Consider the following 20,049-nt stretch of genomic DNA (forward strand, 5'->3'; position numbering starts at 1 on the left):
TATTTTTAACAATGCATGGACATGCACTGATCAACCACAAAAACAATTGGCTGGGTAATGGTAATGGTAATGGTTACTGGTTTTGTTGTTGTGACTGATGAGAAATAATGTCTTTCTTTCATTACTGACAAAACGCTTGTTTAGCTTCTGCCACTGCATGGAGCCTGATGTGGTGCAGAGAAACAGCAGCCTGTTTCACAAGCTTAGTTAGCTATTAGGTTTCTGACCTTCTGGAAATGGTGGTTTAGGAAATATTGATCTTTAATTTGCTTTTAGTGCCGGGCTAACTGCTAACTGCAATTACACACATACACGTTTTCAATTATCCATGAGTGCTCTGTGCACATATCCACAAGCACTTAACTCACATAGATATAGATACACACACACACACACACACACACACACACACACACACACACACACACACACACACACACACACACACACACACACACACACACACACACACACACACACACACCTGTTTCAGTCATGTCACCATTATTTAAGAGGATATTACATTGATGTGTTCATTTCCTGGAGACTCCAACCTTAACCATAACTACAACATGTGTTTAACACTTACACTGATATTTAAAGCTTTATGGTATGGAGAATAAAAGGAATAACCCCGCACACACACAACCAACAATGACGAAATAACTACTTTCGGTATTTTACCCACACCCACATAAAAGCCACAACTATAGCACCTATTGTCAAAAAGCAGAATGAGTCACGAGGAGCAGTAAAGCAGGTAAAGCCTACTCCAAAGTAGTTATGGATTTTTTTTTAGGCCAAGGTCACTGTGGATCATGAGCAGAGAAGATGAGGGGTCAGGCAGTCAGCGGAGGTATTTAAGTTCAGGTCAGGCCCTGGTCAACTACTCCATCACTGACATAGATGAGATAGTAAAGGGTTTTCAGAGAAAGAGAAAATAACAGGGGACTGACGCCGCAAATGCCTTTTTTATTGTACAATTTAAAAACTAATTTCCCTACACCTGTGAGCATGTAGTTTCTGTAATTGTAATAAATAGGACTTGTGTTTGATACTGTTTTATTTCCATGAACAATGCACACTTGGCCATGTAGCTCAAGGTTTATTGATTCAAACATCTTTCTTAAACACAGGAGCCCAATTAATTCAGCTTAGATTTTTTTTTTTGCAATCTTACCAAATGCCCAGTCTGCCTGACCACAGAACAGAGCAAGCCTGAATCAACGCTAGTCTAATATTATTGCAACAAATATTAGTCTAGTTTAATAATAATATGCATTTCATTAATTTTAGTGCAATCCAAAAAAGAATTTCAGAACATAAAACAATACACTCAGTTTTCAGACATGAACTCCTGAGGATGTCCGCACAATTGGGACATTCTGGCTTCAGTTTACAACCTCACGTCTGCATCGTCATTTTCACATCTCTAAAAAGTTTGCATGCATGGGTCAGAGTTAGCATACAAGTGTGCACATTCTACCGTCAAGTTTGTTTTTATAAATCCCAGTGTTTGGGTGAGTAGTGGCGTACGCATCTTTCAGGCCATGTTTTGTGCGTACGCAACAGTTATAAATGAGGACCCAGAGATTTATAAATAGTTCTGAAACAGACTTTGAATGGAAAGAATGTAGTTTGCTCGTATATATATAAGTTGAGTGTTGTTGGTGTTTATGTGTCTTATTCTTGTGTGCTACAAAGCTGCATTACTGTCCAAAATAAACACATCAACCCTGTGTCCCTGGGTGACTGCTCCATCATTACGATCAGCATGGGCACTCTGATTTATTTTGAGCCAATCCCACATACACCGTGCTCTCATTCACACTCACTCCAGTCCAAAATGCGTACTAAGTCTTTTTTAATACTTCTCAGCTGATTTACATCCTCAGTCTGGAGTAAGAGCAACTGAAAGTGTTATTAAGTCAGAAAGCGTTGAGAATTTTTTTGTTTTGGTCGTGGGATTTGTTCACTGTTACTAAAATAGAGAATATCACAGATCGGGATTAATCTGTTAAAGCTGAACAATTCATTCACTTCTAATGACTTTAATATGATAGTGTAAATACACTTTTATCATCTCACAAAACATAGAAAAGCTTGTAGTGAGTATCTATTAGTTTAACAAAGAAATCATTTATCAGAGGATTTAGAAGGAGACGTGTCCAACTTGGTCCCCAGACTGACTGATAGTACACTGACCGCCCCGACCGACAGCTACAGAGCACTGGTCGCCTGTTAATTCCATTTTTCTCTCTAAGGCCATTAACAAGACATGCCATACAAGCATTAAGACAAAATGAACAGTTTGCGAGATATGCGATACAGACAGACGTTTGTGGATTATGCAGACGTCATTAAATATGCATAGTCAGCTCAGAACAGGCTTCCCCTCTGCTCTGGAACATACAGTAATTGAGAGAATGCTTTTGCAGCAGCCTGGTCCTTTTACACTGTGCAGGGGGCACCATTTTGAGTTCAGAGAGAAGTTACTCGATCAGAACATCTGTTAGGCATCGTGGCAATCATCATTAAGAGACCGTGGGTGGTGGAGGCTCCGCAGTTTGCACCTCTGGAAGGACTTTACCATATGCTGTGGCATTCTGAGGTGTATGTAGCTGCTGAGCCCCTTTCCCACAGCATGTCATAGATTTGCTGCATGTCAGCGGAGGATGTTATTTCAGAGTTTTTACAATTCAAAGCTGAGAAATGATAGTTTTACTACCATGTGACTGCCTGCCACAATTTTTCTTTACCTTGAGTATTTTAGCTGGGTGTCACAACATCCCTCAGCCGACAATCAATCGATGCGTGATGCTTTTCAAGATGACATGTATTTACTGCCTGGCTTTATATATCATTCATCGTGCCATATGTGCGACACTCATGGTATCAGAGATTTCTGGTTGTCAACTCTCCGAGGACTTTCTTTGTATTTATTGGTCATAGGCTCACAGAGAAAATGATGAACTCTTTCTCTTTCTTCAGTAGGAAACAATGGATGGTAACGACTGCATCATTAAGCCTTGGGTCATGTTAAAGACTCACTATTTAGGAGAAGTTGTTGGGGTTAAATTGTGTAAAAGTGTGTGTATAGTTGCAGCGTATGTGTCCATGCAAACATCTTATATTTCTAAGCCTTAAGCAACTGTTAATACACATTAATAACAACACACAATCTACATTTTCTCCCAGTAGTGGCAAGATATGAATATGTGTGTATGCATTCTGCTCCTTAAACCCCTGGACTTGTAAAATATCAGGTTTATTCACTTGATCGCTATTTAATACAATATTTTATATTGTTGAAATAAAAATGAATAGAGTACTATTTGGTGTTAGATAGGAATTACTATTTTAAAGCAGAGCAAAACTGTGAAATGTAAATAAATGAGAATTACCTTCAAATATTCAGGCGTGTTTCTCCTCAAGTGAATGGAGACTGTGTTCAATTGACTTCACATCAAATGCAAGTTTTCATTAAGGAAGAAAAAGTCTCAATATGTCCAGAGAAACGCATTAAGCCAAGCCTGCAGAGTAATCAGTGATGTGTTGTAAAGCTTCATATGTTTTGCTAAAATATGATGTTTTTGTTTTTTGCCGATGGACACACAAAGACGACTGCCTCAGGAGTAAGAAAATAAGGCTTTTCGAAGGCAGCGTTTTTTATATTGGACCTGGGGAGGATTCATTTTCATTTTAAAAATAAAAAAGTGTGGCTGAAGATTTGTGAAGACTCTTTTGTTTGATGATGTTAAAGGTCCCATTCTTTTAGCAAACAATAACGAAACAGTGGAAATCGAGCATCTTCCAGCATTCCTTTTATATTTGTCTGTAATAAAGAAAAGGCTCGGTGATCAACCTCCTGTACAAATTCACATTTAACTGAATCTGTTTCTTGCTGCTGTCTAGGTGTGGCAGTGCGGAGGGAGTATGGAGGTCCTGCCATGTGCCAGAGTGGCCCACATCGAGCGCACCAAGAAGCCCTACAACAATGACATCGATTACTACGCTAAGCGCAATGCCCTGCGCGCGGCTGAGGTGTGGATGGATGAATACAAATCCCATGTCTACATGGCCTGGAACATTCCCATGAATGTAAGTGTTCCTCAATCTCAGGTCGCGTCCTCTCTCAGTCCTCGAGCTCCCTTTGCCCCCTCTCTCCTCCTGTCTTACTTTCTCATTCAGACAAGCAGCCCAGGTCTCCGGAGACACTGGTCAATAGAAATTCCTTGACCTTCACACTGGCGGCGGAGCAAAGGCAGAGTGAGGAAGCGGTGCAGTCTCACTCCCAACAGATGAGAGAGGTTGCGCCAACTGAGGGATAGGAGCCTCATGTCTAATTAGTCTGATTTCATACACATCAGTTAAGCGTAATTGCTTTCAAGGGCCTTTTGAGTTGGGCTGCAAAATAATACAGCTACTTTCACTAATAAATAGTTTAATGTTGATTCCTAATTGCCTCTTCAGCCATGCAGAATGAGATGATTGTCAGTGAAGGACGTCAGTGGAGACCTCACAGCACTGTCCAAAACAACGTGCTGCTGCTCATACCAAACTGCTAATCAGCTGTGCAGCAGTCACACACTGATTTGAAATGCTGCTGCTGCTGCTGCCTGCGTGTTGTCAAAGTTGGCACAAACATCATTACATCAACCCACTAAGTGCATGTCGAAGGTGCCAACTGAGGAAGGTCTCTTTGTGTGTGTGTGTGTGTGTGTGTGTGTGTGTGTGTGTGTGTGTGTGTGTGCGTGCGTGCGTGCGTGCGTGCGTGCGTGCGTGCGTGCGTGCGTGCGTGCGTGCGTGCGTGCGTGCGTGCGTGTGTGTACGTGTGAGTTGAGGTTGCGGGGGGCCATGACAAACTGGCCAATCTAGCCACATCCCTTCCCCTGTGTAATTACAAACACAGTAGCATGGCATGTTATTACCCGAGCTGTCCGGCAGTGCAGAGTTATTTTGTGCACACAGTACCAAGATGTAGCGCCACGATGATTCTATCTAGCTCCCGCTTCCTTCCCCCTCCCTCCCCTGCCCTCCCCTCCCTATCCGCCCATGCACACAATCACGGATTCTTGTTATTGAAGTACCCGCAGAGCGCACAATTACGTTGTTGGGGGAGGCTTGATGATGCACCACATTGGCCGGCACCGAGTCCAAATGCTTAACAACATCTCACACAAAAAATTGAATGCATCTGTTAGCGGTGCTTTGTGGCTGAACGGCTGAACAATTTTCAAGATTTAGTCAAAGTCTTATGTTAAATCTGTTTTCAACACTGAATTAAAAGTGGAAACTCATTCTTCTGACCATTTTATTTCTAACTTAATCCTGGTTATTTGTTTTTCAATGTTTCATATCGACATATCTGACAAATCTGACGTCTAATGATGCAGCATTAGAGCGATGAAACGAGGCTTGCTTGGTTTGAGCTGCCATTTTGAAGGCTCCAGTTTGGCTTTTTTCTCCAGGGCCATCTTGTATTTTTGATATCAGAAGTAACCATATTAGTTGTAGTCTGACTTAGAGAGCTCAACGATACTATACATCCACCTATACCTGCGACCTCGGTGGCATTATCTGTCTATCTATCATTTACTGTATATGGAACCATAATTTACTAGATGAACATCACGCTGTTTTGAAGAAGACTTGTAACAAAAGATGTGACAAAAAAAGTATAATTTTAAAATATTTTTGTTTTACTTTTATAAAGAAGGTAGATGATACAGAAGGATACAGAAGGGGTGGAGGGCAGGTGAGAGAAGGGAAGGAGAGGGGAGTGGGGGGAGTTGCGATGGGGGGATCTAGGAGGTGTTGGCTTGTGAGTGAGGGATTCGGGGGAATCTCCTTCTTTTCCTTATGTTTCTATTTCATTTCTTTCCGCTCCTTCTTCAGACTCTTGATTATTTCTGTCTCATCCTTTGCTTTCTTTTCCTCCTTTTTTTTTTATCCTTGCCTTTACAGAGATGACATGTCTCAGGGTTTTTCTCTTTCAAAGTCCAACAAGTTTTTATTCAAATCCAACTGAGCTGATGTGACGTAAACGAAGGCCTCTTGATGTCCTCGTTGAGCTGCTTTGGGCGCCACTTCTCCTCTGTGACCTCCATCAGTCTGTCCAGCTCTTTTATTTTCTCCGAGCTGGCCTCCTCCTCTTCTCACATCTCAGACTGTCCTCCAGAGCGTTGACCTTCATCTACCAGTCGCTCTCTCTCTGGGGGACCTCTGTCTGGATGGATTCTAATTTTGCCACAAGCTCCTGCATGGTTTGTATTTGCCAGCGCCATATTTTTAGCTGTGACACTGCTGATCGTCCATCCTTGAAAAGGTGATGTGCTTTGACTTGTGCTTGAATAAAAGCTCCATCTCCGTCACATGGTCACACCTTTTGCCTCAGTTCCTTCTTGAGCCCCTGGGTCGCACTCTGCTTGTTTTGGAGTCGAGCAGTCAAGGATTTCATTTCTTGCTCCTTTGCTCTGAACATCTTTCTTAGCTTGCCAGGAGTCAATCACCTCTTGCATCTTTTTCTTCTCCTTGTTCCAGATGCTTTCTTTGCTGGCCTTCAGAACAGTTTTCTGTTGAGTCAGCATATTCTTAAAACTGAAAGACAAAAATATACAACAGGTAAACACAATTCCATCCTGACTTTGGATAGACACAAGAAGACAGATCTTTCTCCTTCATACTGATTCACACTGCTCATTTAACTCCCTTTTACATATATGTCTGATTTTAAAGAGGACTGTCAAACTACTTTTTATTTATTATGAAACTTTAACAATTAAATCCCATTTAGTGTTCATTTAAATATGGTTTCTGCATTTCTCTTAAATACACTCTCTCAATACGAAAGTCCCCTAAACAGCAGCTGTGTAAAATCCACAAACCCCTCATGTCATGCAAACTATTGTAACGTTCAGAAACCAAATGTCACTTCAGTCTGAATGTCAGACGACTCTAGACAATTATTTAGTTGAAGTTTTAGACAAAAGATGACAAAATAAAAAAATGTAATGAGTGTAACACTGTATCTTACCTCCCCTCGTGAGTTTTCCATATAGGCTGAGTACAGGTACTTAGCAGTGTGTGGGTTGTAGAGACTGTGGGTTCTCTAGTGAAGTCTGTCAGCTGCTGTCAAGTCACACTCTCAGGTTCAATAAGCTTGTCTTATGGAGTTTAGTTTAGTGATGACTGTGAGTTGTTCGACATTCATTTCACCCCCTCAGAGATTCAGATACATTAAAAATTAATAGCTTTTTTTTTGTTATCCCACTGATGCAGTTATCCCTTGATCTATGTTATTATTTCCTTTTTTTGTAAGTGTTTCTAGGTTTCCTGCCCGTGGGTGTGGGTCTATATTTTACAGTTTCATGTTGTTTTATGTGGGTTATTGTTAAAGGCTGCATCTATGTTCAAGAGGCATGGATCATGCATCCACGATCAACACTAACAATCCTCTTTGGGAACAGTAATGTCTACCTATCTATGTGTTTGTTCATGCTTTCACATGAAAGGTTAAAGTCTTTTATACATCCCACAATACAAATCTGAAAAAAATGTGTTTATGAATGAGGCAAACGTGTGACCATGATGTAAACCTAAAAACGCTCCGTGAAATGTGCTTCAGTGTTGTTTGGACAGTGGAAATGAAAGTAAACTCATTTTGATAGAAATTACTTTAGTATCCTCATTGTTGTGAATTAGGGATTCATTATTTATTAAGTAGGCTAATTAATTATTATTTTGAATCCATTTGAATTAGAAATGATCACTGACACCATCTCCCCCTGTCCACTGTCTGTGTAAACTACCGAACACAGGTTTCAGCTTTCAATTACAAGCCCACACTCCACTTTACTGCATCAGTAAAACTGTGCTGAGACTCTACAGCAGAGATGAATTTAGATTTGACAGAGCAGTGCTGTCCAGCTAGTGATCATGTGTGAAGTTTGTACGTGCATGTGCATATGCCTTTGCATCAATTTCTATGGGACCGTCATTGTCCTTTCACAATTTGGTTAGACATGTATGTGTGCATGAGGATCAGCCCTCTGTGCAGCTATTAGACATTCCCCCAATCAATCTAAGAAGCCACCTCCGTAATGCAGACAGGGCCGTGAGGGCTCATAATTAAGCAGCTGATTAGAATTTGTTCAGCACAGATCACGTCTAATGAAAGAACAACGAGGGTCCCACACGACAGGCTCATCCATCCATCTCTTAACTAAATGCTTGTTGCATTCTCTCAGCACCTCAACACTGTTGCGTCCTCCATTCCTCCACTAGGACTCTCACTTGCTTCTTAAGTAAATTACCAGCTGGCTAAGTCTTTAGATTTGATTTGCCTTTGTTTCCCCATGACTCGCTAACAGAACCCGGGGGTGGATTTCGGAGACGTGTCAGAGCGCTTGGCCTTAAGGAAGAGGCTGCAGTGTCGGAGTTTCCGCTGGTACCTTGAGCACGTCTACCCAGAGATGCGCATCTATAACAACACCATCACATATGGAGAGGTGAGGAAGATACTTTATAACAGGATTATTGGCGATACTCTGCAGTTTCATTTTCCTATGTTCTTATCTGTAATTCTATTACAGAGCTGTGATAGAGAGGATGCGTCCAGTGAGAGAGCTAATTTGATTCCATAGATGATAAATGCAGAAAATGAGTTGGTGATAACTTATTAATTTGTGTGCAGTGAGTTATCAGGGTGTTTCTGTGACTTGTGTCTTTATTGATAAATGTTTGTCTTGGACACAAATGTCAGCAGCTTGTTGTTAAACTCTCTGCATCGAGCACAGAGTCACACAGGCTCACACGCTCCACATAAGAAAAAAACATGAATTCACTGTAAACACTCTCATCGTTATGGCGATGCAGCATCATCACAGGGTTAAACACAATTTCCTCAAAATGAGCTTTCATTAAAAACACTTATTAGTTTTCCTTTCCAACTTGATTGCTTTGGGCTTGGCTCCGGTCTCAACACAGTGGGGGGCGACAGGAGGACTACGACACTTTGCAGACCTGAACAAACCCAGAATCAGATACTGTTTTCAATCCAAAACAGAGGAAAATCAATATGATCTGCAAGTGCAATGTCAGAATACATCAAAATTAACCTCTACATTCATCAAAGCATTCACATTCACCATTTGTTTCACCTGCCGTCGGCTTTGGCTCTCGAAGTCAGCTAATGGGTTCCTTGCAGTGGCAGCCACTTAAGTGGCACTATTTCAGGCCTGTCGACAGGCAGGGAAACACTTACCTTGTGTTGCCGCAGCAGAAGTGAGTCTCATCCGTCACTGAGCATCAGCGCCGCGCTAGGCCACGCTGACCAGAGCAGCCGAGTAGAACCCTCCCTGACAACGGCGCATGATAGATATATCTCTACCTGGAAATGAAGCCGTAAGCATTCAAATCACACAGAGCCGAAAGCTCATGCTCAATGCACACCACCATCTGGACGCCTGGAGGAGAGGGAGGGATAGAACTGGGACTGGTCACTGCATAATAATATCCAATCATGGCCCAACCGTCGCTCTGAGATGATTTAAGACTCCTCTGTGTGAACAGGGCACAATAAAACCAGCATTGACAGGACACAGGACAGGAGCGGGGTGTAACATGCACATGCACACAGGAATAAAATGGTGAGATTGTAAGGACTAGAAAAGCTACAAAAAGCAATTGGCCATTGATTTGGTTTCATTTTGAATTCTGTGGCAAGCAGCCACTAACAAGGAAGAACTTCAAGTAGAGGTAGAAAACTGTTCCAACTAAATGTTTATCTACACAAAGGTTCGACTGACACAAGCTTACATTTCTAAGTTGAAGTAAATCAGCCCAGTACAGGATGCTTTGGTTTGACAACTTTCATGTCGAAATACTGTAATTGCACAAATTCAGATCTTTCCCCAGAGTTTTCTCTGATTGGATTGATCATCGAAGGAATTATCTTTCTTTTAAAAGCCATGCCAACTAATTGTTTCATGTGGTGAAGTCACTCTGTGATCAAGTAATTGACATTGAAATTAAAGTGCCTCTTTTGATAGCAACCTTTCGCAACATCCTCATGGCCGTGCGCAGATGTCTGCAGTGTTTGTGTCTTTCACATTTCTAGTGACAGTATCTGTGTGTTGTCTTTCAGGTGAGGAACAGCAAGGCCAGTGGATACTGCCTGGACCAGGGCTCTGAGGACGACGACAAAGCTATCCTCTACCCCTGCCACGGCATGTCCTCCCAGGTCAGACCACACCCATAGAGTGTTCATTGTGTGTTCATGTTCAGTGTTCATCACACTCACACACAAATGATTTAAGCTGTCAGTCAATCAAGTGGAGTTGATTCTTTCAAAATAACATCACAAGTTTCCTTCCAATGCCCTCATTGCAAATGTATTTATGAATCAACTCATTCTGCACTTTAACATTTGATGACTTCTCAAGTAATCAGACTTAATTACTCTGCCATCACACGTGCCCCACGGACGTTATACACCAGCCGAGGTATTTCCTTGTGGAGTTTGCATGTTTCCACCATTTTTGCGCAAGAATCAATCAAGAAACAGTATGATGCTGAAAAGGACCTGTGAAGAAGTTCTAATTAATTGTGAACATTGTGAAGTTTTATTCTTATATAACTTTATATCTTCAGGAGCTATATAAATGAAACGTGTGTGTGGATTCACTGAGGATGCATATTAAGGAGCTCAATATCCAGAGATGTACATCAATATAATCATGGATGATGAAAGGGTCTACTGTCAGACTTAAGGCAGCCTTACACATTCAAAGGTGTCCCATCCATCCATCCATCCATCCATCCATCCATTCATGGACATACAGTATGTTATACTTTGTCTGTAACTCCTATCATCAGCCAACAATCAGCAGACCACATGTCAAGCTAACTAGCATGTTGCTATCAATGGCAATATGCTACTCAGTTCACCAACAACTATACAGTAGTTTAGTTAATTAGCTTGCTAACAGCAACAAATTAAACAAATATAAAGCAGTTTATTCAGGTGCATAATAACCAAACCTTGACTTAACACACTTCAGCAGGATACATCCTCTAAACCTGTGTGTGGGTCCTGTAGTAGATTTACTATTGAAAAATAAATGAAGGAAAGAAATAGATATAAACAGATATATTCCATATAACATTATGCATTCAATGTGCATCACACGTGCAAAATGTAAGGGGACTCAGAGAACCTGAACATATGGTCAAAGTCATCTTTATTGTCAATTCTGCCATATGTAGAGGATGTGAATGTTTCTCTGATCCCTAGTGTAAACATCCCTGGAGTAAGTAGACAGAACATACAAGTGCCCAACATGTTAAGTACTCAGAAAAAAAAAGAACCCAACATTGTATGCAGTCAAAAGGCACACGGTGAGGTGAGTAGTGCAAACTGGAATGGATTGAGAAGTGCAAAATACTTCATGGAAAGTAATGTACACCCACAAGATGAGTAAAATAGCAGTTCAAAATAGCAGCAGATCTAGTATGATAGCATACTCAAAGATCATTTCGGGGTCTAGGTTTTGAAATTAGAAAAAATAATCTTTTTTCATTCAGAGAGAACGACAGAGCTGCCCCTTAATTGCCTCTGTACTGTCTCATTTAATAAGCACTTAATCCTCCTGGAGTCACTAAACATTCAAACCAGATTCAGGGTTTTACAGCTGGAGAATATGAGATCAGATCGTTAATGCACAGTGATAATACATTAGCACTTGTTTAAAGATGTGACGCATCAGTCAACGTGCTCATTTAACAAATACTCATATCAACATTTCAAAGTTGAATGAACAAAGCCTTAGACTATAGAACTTCTGTCAAGATAAGATGGGATCATTTGATACTATTACAGTAGCCCAAGTACAGATAAACACAGGTAAAAAGAAGCAGAAATGATTGTGAATTGATTTCACGACAGGTACAATTGAGAGGCAAAAGCAAAAAGGGTTATAGATGTGGTAGCCACATACAGATGCTCTCTCCTTATCCTTCCTGACTGATTCTTCTCTAGTTTTGTGTTCTGCTAGTGTCCTTGTCACCACTGGTAGCATGAGGCGGTACCTGCAGCCCAATCAGGTTGCATAGGTAGTCCAGGTCCTCCAGGATGGCGCATCCATACGTGCAGTTGCAAGAAGGTTTGCTGTGTCTCCCAGCACAATCTCAAGAGCATGGAGGAGATACCAGGAGACCGGCAGTTACACGATGAGAGCTGGACAGGTCCGTAGAAGGGCATCAACCAAGCAGCAGGACCGGTATCTGCTCCTTTGTGCGAGGAGGAACAGCAGGAGCACTGCCAGAGCCCTACAAAATGACCTCCAGCAGGCTACTAGTGTGCATGTTTCTGACCAAACTGTCAGAAATTTCAATTTCAATTATTTACATAGATTTTCGGTGTGGTTTTGAATCCAGCCCTCAATGGGTTTTTATAATTTAATCAGTGTACATCAGTAAAGATTTTCAACTTGAATAATTCGTTCATCAAGATCTGATGTGTGATTTGAATTGATCTGTAAGTGTTCCCTTACTTTTTTTGAGCGGTGTATATAGGAACAATTCGACACCAAAAACAATGACACCGATAATTACAGCTACATAAAAAGGGTCCAGTCAGCTCATCCACTAGCACTGTGCTTGAGCTAGTTGTGTAAACCATCTCTAAGTGACGAGGGAAGTAGTAGCTCTGAATCAGGTATGATACAGTACATTTCTCAATGGATCATATAAACAGGTGTGAATATATTTGTCAAAAACTGATTTAAAATCCTCTTTGATTCTCCAAAGCCTGGCTTTATATGATTGAATTGACTGTGATACCAACTATTAAGTTTGACGACTGTTGTTAATATGCACTCGTTAAACTGCAGATGGATGTTAAAACTTGTCAACTAACCACATTGTTTTGCGTGGTTTCACTGACAATGATGTAATGCTTCAAGTCAACTAAAATGTGCAGATTCATGAAAACTTGAGTTGATGACAACACATTGATTCTGGCAGAAAAAAAAACAAAAAAACTTTTGATATGATTGTGAAAGTATCCTTACTTCTCATGCTGCTACATGGTGTGGGCTTGATGTTTTCCACAACGACACTGACATAATTGATCTTGGCGGTTCGGTATAACAATGAAACATATCTTCCCACTGCTTCCTGTTTAGCTTTCATTTCAAAAGCATTTAAATGTTTTCACTTGCTTAATAAAAATACTAATAATAACATTCAGCCGCTCAAACAGGGGAAAACTGGGGCGCTCCCAGGTGAGAGAACGTAATTATGTGAATACAGAGCTCGATGATGCTGGAAAAAAAAGACTGTGCACTCAGTATAACCTTTACTTGAATAGATACCAGGACAAAAGGCTTTGTGGGCGGGAGCTTGATGTCCTGTTTTTGTTCTTATTCTCCTTTTTGTGCGGTGAAACAAAAGTCAATCCTGAAGACGACTCATGCAAAAACTGTTCATGCCTCATTATTTTCTTACATTAGTCACCTTTCCTCACTGCTTCTCCTGCTGGTGAGTGTGCTCTTCACTCATCTGTCATATGAAGGAGTATTTTGAGGACACCAGTGGTTCCCCAGCCTCTCCTCCGTTCTCCTCCAGTGAAAGTCTATGGGGGTCCAGCTTCACCGACTCCTTTAGTCCTCATCCGCAGGAAAAATAAACCAAATGGAGATGAATTTTGTGCCCTTGTATCATTAGATTACAATGATGACCGGCATTACTGTGAGCAGGACAAATTCAATTTCATGGGGCATTGTGATTTTGCATTCCTCTTTACCAATGCTCTTTTTACTTATCGAGAATTATAATTGGCCAGCATAAATCTTCATTGTGCCTTTGAGGAATGAGGCTCTTTCTGCCGGCAGTAGAAATCCAAATCACGGCTAATGTCTCACCTTTGTTCAATAGTAAAATGCAGTGAAGGCATGGTTTGGTGTAGCAGCTACAAAGTCTGGATTAATGCTCTGCTTACATACACATGCACACTAAGCAGCTGGCTTTTAGAATGAATGATGCGTCTTCTTTGTTGGTTCATGTATGTGCAGCAGTGCAATGTGCAGTGTTCTCTTTGTTGAGTCCACTCCTTGCTATGTGTGCTGTACTCAGGTGTGCATGATGCTGATGGACAGCTTCTGCACCACTTATGCTAAGGGGCCTCTTAAAGGTATAATATGTAATTACAATACTGCATTTAATTTTCAGTCCTAGAAAAATGCATAATTTTTATCAAGGCTCATTTCATTTGGTTGCAGTGGCGTCATGTCACAGCGCTGTGTTTTTGAAGTGGTCCAAACGGAATTTATCCAGTTTTACGCCACTTGTTTACAATACATTTTAGATCTGTGTGGATTCTAATAACCCTCTGGGGTATAAGCTGTGTGTAAAAATCTATATTTATAAATCTTTATTAATATCTCAGCGATAATACAACCCACGAACGCAGCTGTCTCAGCTGTCATTTGCATCTTTCTGAACGATCTTGCGTCACTCAGAACAGGAGTTACGAGCCTATGAGGAAAGAGTGGCACATGAGTCATCTGTTGCTACCTTCGCACTATTAGGGGATTGGTTTGTCCACCTGTCTTTGTGCTAAACCAACCAATCAACACTCAGGAAATACCCATCGCCATGAAAACACTGTCTGTTGTCATTGGATTGACAGAATGTGAGAAAAAAAGAAAATAAGAGATTGGTGAAGATTAGAGTTCCCATGAAGCTTGATATGTAGTATTAAGTCATTATTTTATTATTTCCCATTCATTTATTATTTCATACATATATTCCACTACTTTTGTGGACCTAGGACTTTGGTGAACCAATTTCAGGCATCAAAACAAATCATCCATATCAATAACAATTTATTTTCACAAGAGATTTAAAGAATTTCTAAAAACACATTTCAAAGTTTTAGCTTCAAAGCCAAATTCTCTAGGTCACATTTTATCCCCAGTATAGACAAAGACATTTATCTATCTTGATATGATATAATAATATATATATTTTCTGAAAAAAATTATATAAAACACGTGTATCATAATGCCACATTTTTTTGCCTGTAAAAGGCAAATTTATGCACCAAGACACCAGAGGGTTTTTATATTTTATCCGAAAGGAATTTAGTCATTGGACATCTTAGTCGTAAGAGACTAGCTGAGCAAACACTTGTGCAGATGTTCTGACTCCTGGTGAAAATCCTCCTGAATGTGCGGATCACAAGTTATCAGAGAAACAAGCAGGGCAAACATTAGCAGCAGCTCAGTCAGAAGCCCCTCCAGGATCAGTTTTAATGTGAAACTGCTTTATTCAGTGTTATTACCCGGTTTAATAACCTGATCTGTTTGTTTTGGAGAGGAGGACACCTCTGTGGATAATTTGGCTCCTGGTAAAAACCTCCTGAATGATTAACACTGAAGGGATTTCTTACTGGGAGAAGCTGGACTGCAGTGACAGAAGTGGTGGAGAAGGGAAAAACGTCCCTGATTCAACACCGTCTTGATTTAGTTAGAGACCCCTAGAGGCAGAATCTCCCCTTTAAGATTATGAACGTGTTAGAACCCCAATGCAATGTACAACGACTCCATCTTATATTTATATTGTCACAGCGTTGCACCATTAATGAGCTAATTAAGAAACTTGTGATTAGCTCGACCTCCAAAGTGGCTTTTACGATAACTTTTACGACGGCAGGAAATCAATGGAGCGTCTAATGGCACAGGTTAATTGGCTTGGCAGAATCATTTCCTCGCCGTAATTATTTGTTTTGGTCCCATTTTAAATGTTTTAGCGTATAAAGGGGCTGCCTGACTGAAATGTAAACAGGATTTATGGGGATTATATGGGGTTTCCTTGTGTCCAGTTTAGTTTAGCCATAGTTTACTCCATGGATAAATCACAGTTCCTTATTCTATGAGGCCCTTTAGGCCTCCATCTTGTGAAAAATAGAATATCACAATGGTCTGTCTCGCATTAGCTTGAGATTTTGAAATATGTTCAGATAAATCTTTGCCATTCCTTAGTTTAAAGATATATTCTTACCAGCATCTCCATGCGCAGCCCGACCAGCTCCAGTGAACCTTGAGTGACACACAAAGTGGCGCATCATTGGTTTCTTATTTGTTCAGAGTGGTTTTCTCGAGCAAAACATTGGATTATAACTCCCAGCATGAATTCTCTGTTCTCACAAAGAGCAACACCCACACAGTTTTTCTATACATGCCTCAAAAACCTTTGTTATGTTTGATTTATAAACTTGAACACGAACTGTTAGTACAAAAGTAAACCACAATAATATGTTTTCACAGTATTGCAGGCGAAATCTTAATTTACAGGTTTGTAGACATGATCGTCACAAGGGCCTTCTTTTTTAGTGGGGTTGAAAATGTCCTTGTATTCGTCATTTTCTTTTTGTCAAGACTGAAGAGCAATCAGACAGAAGATGTTACAACATATTTCCACATCAATAAGCACTGGAAGACACATTGTTCGCTCTGTGACATTGATTCCTCCAGGACTGTGTGTGTGTGTGTGTGTGTGTGTGTGTGTGTGCGTGTGCTCCCCCTCAAAGCAGCTGCTGTCATATTGTCTCTATCTGTCTTTATCTTTGGCCTCTCGTTTTTCAGAGAGGATCACGTCCATAAATATTAAATGTTATCTCCACCGTATCCTTACGTAATAGATCCGTATCGTTGCAGAGCCTTTATGTGCAGGATTAAACAGTGAGGGATCAAGTTTTGGTTTGGGGAAATGTTGTGGCATTAATGAGATCTACACTGTGGTTCCCATGCAGAGCCGGCCCTCACCAGTTTGGTGCCCTAGGCAAGATTTTAGCTGATGCACCTTCCACCATAGACACTTACCTTTGTACACCAATCCTGTCAGACTGTCTCGCGGAATCTAATTTACTTAATGTCTTATAATACATCCACAAAATAAAAACAGTAAGAAAAAAATGACATAAAACTAAATATAAAAAGAATGTTAGTCGGGTGTTGCACAAAATACAATACCAAAGAAACCACTGTAGACAAAAAAACATTTTCCAATATAATACGAATGTGAACATTGCATAAAAAAGTATCGCTGAACCACAATGTAGATGACAGTTGTGAGACCACTTGATTAACACTCATGAAGTTAAGTCTCAGATGTTCTTTATCCATAGCAGATCTCAGTTAGGTTCTAATGAGTTAAAGCTTAGAGAAGCTCCTTTCATCAGCAGCCACTTTGATGGCACTACGTGAGCAATTCTAATTAAACATTAATCTAGTGGGATCATGCAGGAAACCCACAAAAAAGGGCCTATAATAGCTTATGTGGTTATGTTGTTGTGGGGGTTTTCTGCTAGTTTTAGACATATATGTAAAATAGTAAACGTGAATCAATTCGATTTATTTTCCTCCCTTCTTTTCTGGTGTCCTTTTGGATGGATGGAGTCCGAAGCATTTGCCTCTACCTCCCATATAACCATACAACTGCTGCTCTGCACTGGACTGTTCTACAAATTGCAAACATTGAAGTTTTCCTAAATCTGACTTTTTGGCATCTCCTTTATCGTATAAAAATATGTTTGTATGCCATAGAAATGCATAATATCTGTAATAAAATAGCATTTCACATTTAAAAGCCAAACTGCAGTAACTGGTATGATTAATCTGAGGCCTCTGACAAGCAAACTTGTCAAGTTAAAGATAGCTACAACTAGCCTGGGCTACAACTGAATTATCTTATTGGTTTTCCTTTCTCGTACATTTTTAATGGACTGGTGTCCTATGGATGATTAGATAACTCGTTGCTATAGGTAACTTGTTTAGCAGATCAGTTGCTGCAGTCTTAACTTTTGACTTTCATTGAAATTATTCAATATTCTCCAACTAATCCACCATAAAAATACAGATTCAAATGTATTATAAATAATGTTTCACATGGATTTCATTGTAAGTGACGTATAGAAGATGAAGACAACGGCTGTAAATTATCAAACTAAACTAATTTCAATGGTCAGTGAAGCTGAAAGAAGACATTTTGATGATACAAGTAGATACAGCATTTTCCACTTTGTCTAAAGTGCAGTGTCTGCACTTTCTTTGTATTATCCTATAGATCCAATGTCAATTACTTTTTTGTTTAAAATAATTAGCTTAAACAGGTTGTATAACAGCATTAAACTTTTCTGTCTGTTTTGCAGTTTTCAAATCAGCCTAAAAACTTTTTTACTCTGCTTCTTAAGTTGTATGTGTCTGTGAGGCAGAGCAGCTGAGCGTCATTACTGTGCAGCACATTCAGTTTTCACACTGAGGCACATTTACAGCTCGTGTTTCCCACAGATATTGGGGGGCTCTTGAAAGAAAAAGTCATGTATGTGTTTTGGAAGCTGTGATTTCTGCTGCAGTGCTTGAGTCCAACAGTGGAAACACTTTGGTTATCTCTGTGTTGCAGCTGGCCCGCTACTCGACTGAGGGGCTCCTCCAGCTTGGACCCCTGGGGTCCACCACCTTCTTGCCTGACACGAAATGCCTGGTTGATGACGGCAGGGGACGCTCTCCCAGTCTGAAAAAATGTGATGTAGTTTCAAGAGCTTCCCAGAGGCTGTGGGACTTCACACAGGTAAAGAAGCAAATACACACCTTTTCTCTTTGGTCATAAATACTGCAAGACCAAATGTGGCATGTTAGTGAATGTCTGTTTACTGCCATAAGTGCTAGAGCAACACACATTACAATATTGGAGTTAAACTCTGAATGTGCCATCTGTTTGTTCTCAAGGTTTTTGGGCAAATTTGGCCATATTTTTATGTTTTCTTGTTTCAGAATGGGCCAATCATCAGCAGGGACACTGGTCGGTGCTTGGAGGTAGAAATGTCCAAAGATGCCAACTTTGGCCTTCGCCTGGTGGTCCAGAGATGCTCTGGTCAGAAGTGGATGATACGAAACTGGATCAAGCATCCCAGGCACTGAAGCCAGAGAAGAACCTCTGAGACAGCTTGGGCACTGTTTCAAGTTGCATTTGGAGCTCAAACTGTGGACGGAGAGGAGAGGAGCAGGGACTGCCGGTGCCAGTCTGTGGTATTTCACACCACAGACTGCACCGCACACACTGAGCTTCCCTCAGGCCACGGAAAGAAGAATATGATCAATTCTTGTGTTCCACGAAAAGCTGTGTGTTCTCAGAGACCTTACAGCGAGCTGCACTGTTCGAGACGGCCCAGGATCCTGACATTCAGCCACATGTATAGAACAGAGTAAGGAAACACCTGAGTGCCGCCCCTGAAGGTGGTTCAAAGTCCTCGTGATACTTTTGTTTTTAACTGTAAAACTTCTGATGGGAGAGGGAGTGCGCGTGTATGTGTGCGTGTGTCTTCTTTTCTGAGTGCATCTGAGCAAATCAAAAGATGTAATTGCCGTCCATCGCCACATCACAGTGATTATTTTGGGCTGTGATTTGGAAAATTGCTTTGGACATATTGTGCTGCCTTGGCAAGTCATGTAACAAGCTTCAGAGGGGCTACCCATCACCTGATCTGGAGGCGTTTCACCGTCACTTACACAAACCACGACAGTTCTTTGTTTCTTTGGACTGTGTTGCTCACTGCGGACCGGAGCAATCATGTGCCTTTTTCCTCATTTTTCTGCTTCATCTGACCAGGGAATGTCAGTCCCCAAAAAAGCATGTACAAAATTATTTGAAAGTTATTAATATATAAAACATAATGTATAAAACAGTCTAATGACAGTAATATATTGTAAAAAGTGAAATATTGATATCCGTCCTCTGATAACAATTAGGGTAATAAAATCATTTTTATGATGAACCACCTGTCTACGTCTTTTACTTCAGTTATCAATTCAAAGAATTCAATTCTATTTTTTGTCTCTGAATAGACTTGGCTGTGTTACATAAAGGCTATTATATTTTACTCTTGTAAAGCCAGTTGCTAACAACACCAGTACAATTGCCTGTCTTTTGTTCTGCAGACACTTGCAGGCCCTGTGCACTGTAATTGCTCCAAACGCCCACTTGATA

At 40.6% G+C, this 20,049-nt stretch overlaps 1 protein-coding gene across 2 annotated transcripts in view; it reads left to right on the forward strand.

The window, feature by feature from the left end:
• The window catches only part of galnt9 (polypeptide N-acetylgalactosaminyltransferase 9), a 94,920-nt gene extending 75,083 nt beyond the window's left edge, over positions 1-19,837 (forward strand). For both annotated transcript variants that reach the window (XM_035166771.2, XM_035166773.2), the window contains 5 exons: positions 3,916-4,101; positions 8,373-8,510; positions 10,148-10,243; positions 18,466-18,633; positions 18,837-19,837. In XM_035166771.2, coding sequence (XP_035022662.1) covers positions 3,916-4,101; positions 8,373-8,510; positions 10,148-10,243; positions 18,466-18,633; positions 18,837-18,983 — 735 coding nt within the window. In that variant the 3' untranslated portion in view covers positions 18,984-19,837. The remainder of the gene's footprint in view (positions 1-3,915; positions 4,102-8,372; positions 8,511-10,147; positions 10,244-18,465; positions 18,634-18,836) is intronic.
• The last annotated feature ends 212 nt before the right edge of the window (positions 19,838-20,049 follow it).

Source organism: Hippoglossus stenolepis, chromosome 9, assembly GCF_022539355.2.
Source record: "Hippoglossus stenolepis isolate QCI-W04-F060 chromosome 9, HSTE1.2, whole genome shotgun sequence".
NCBI classification, from domain to species: domain Eukaryota; kingdom Metazoa; phylum Chordata; class Actinopteri; order Pleuronectiformes; family Pleuronectidae; genus Hippoglossus; species Hippoglossus stenolepis.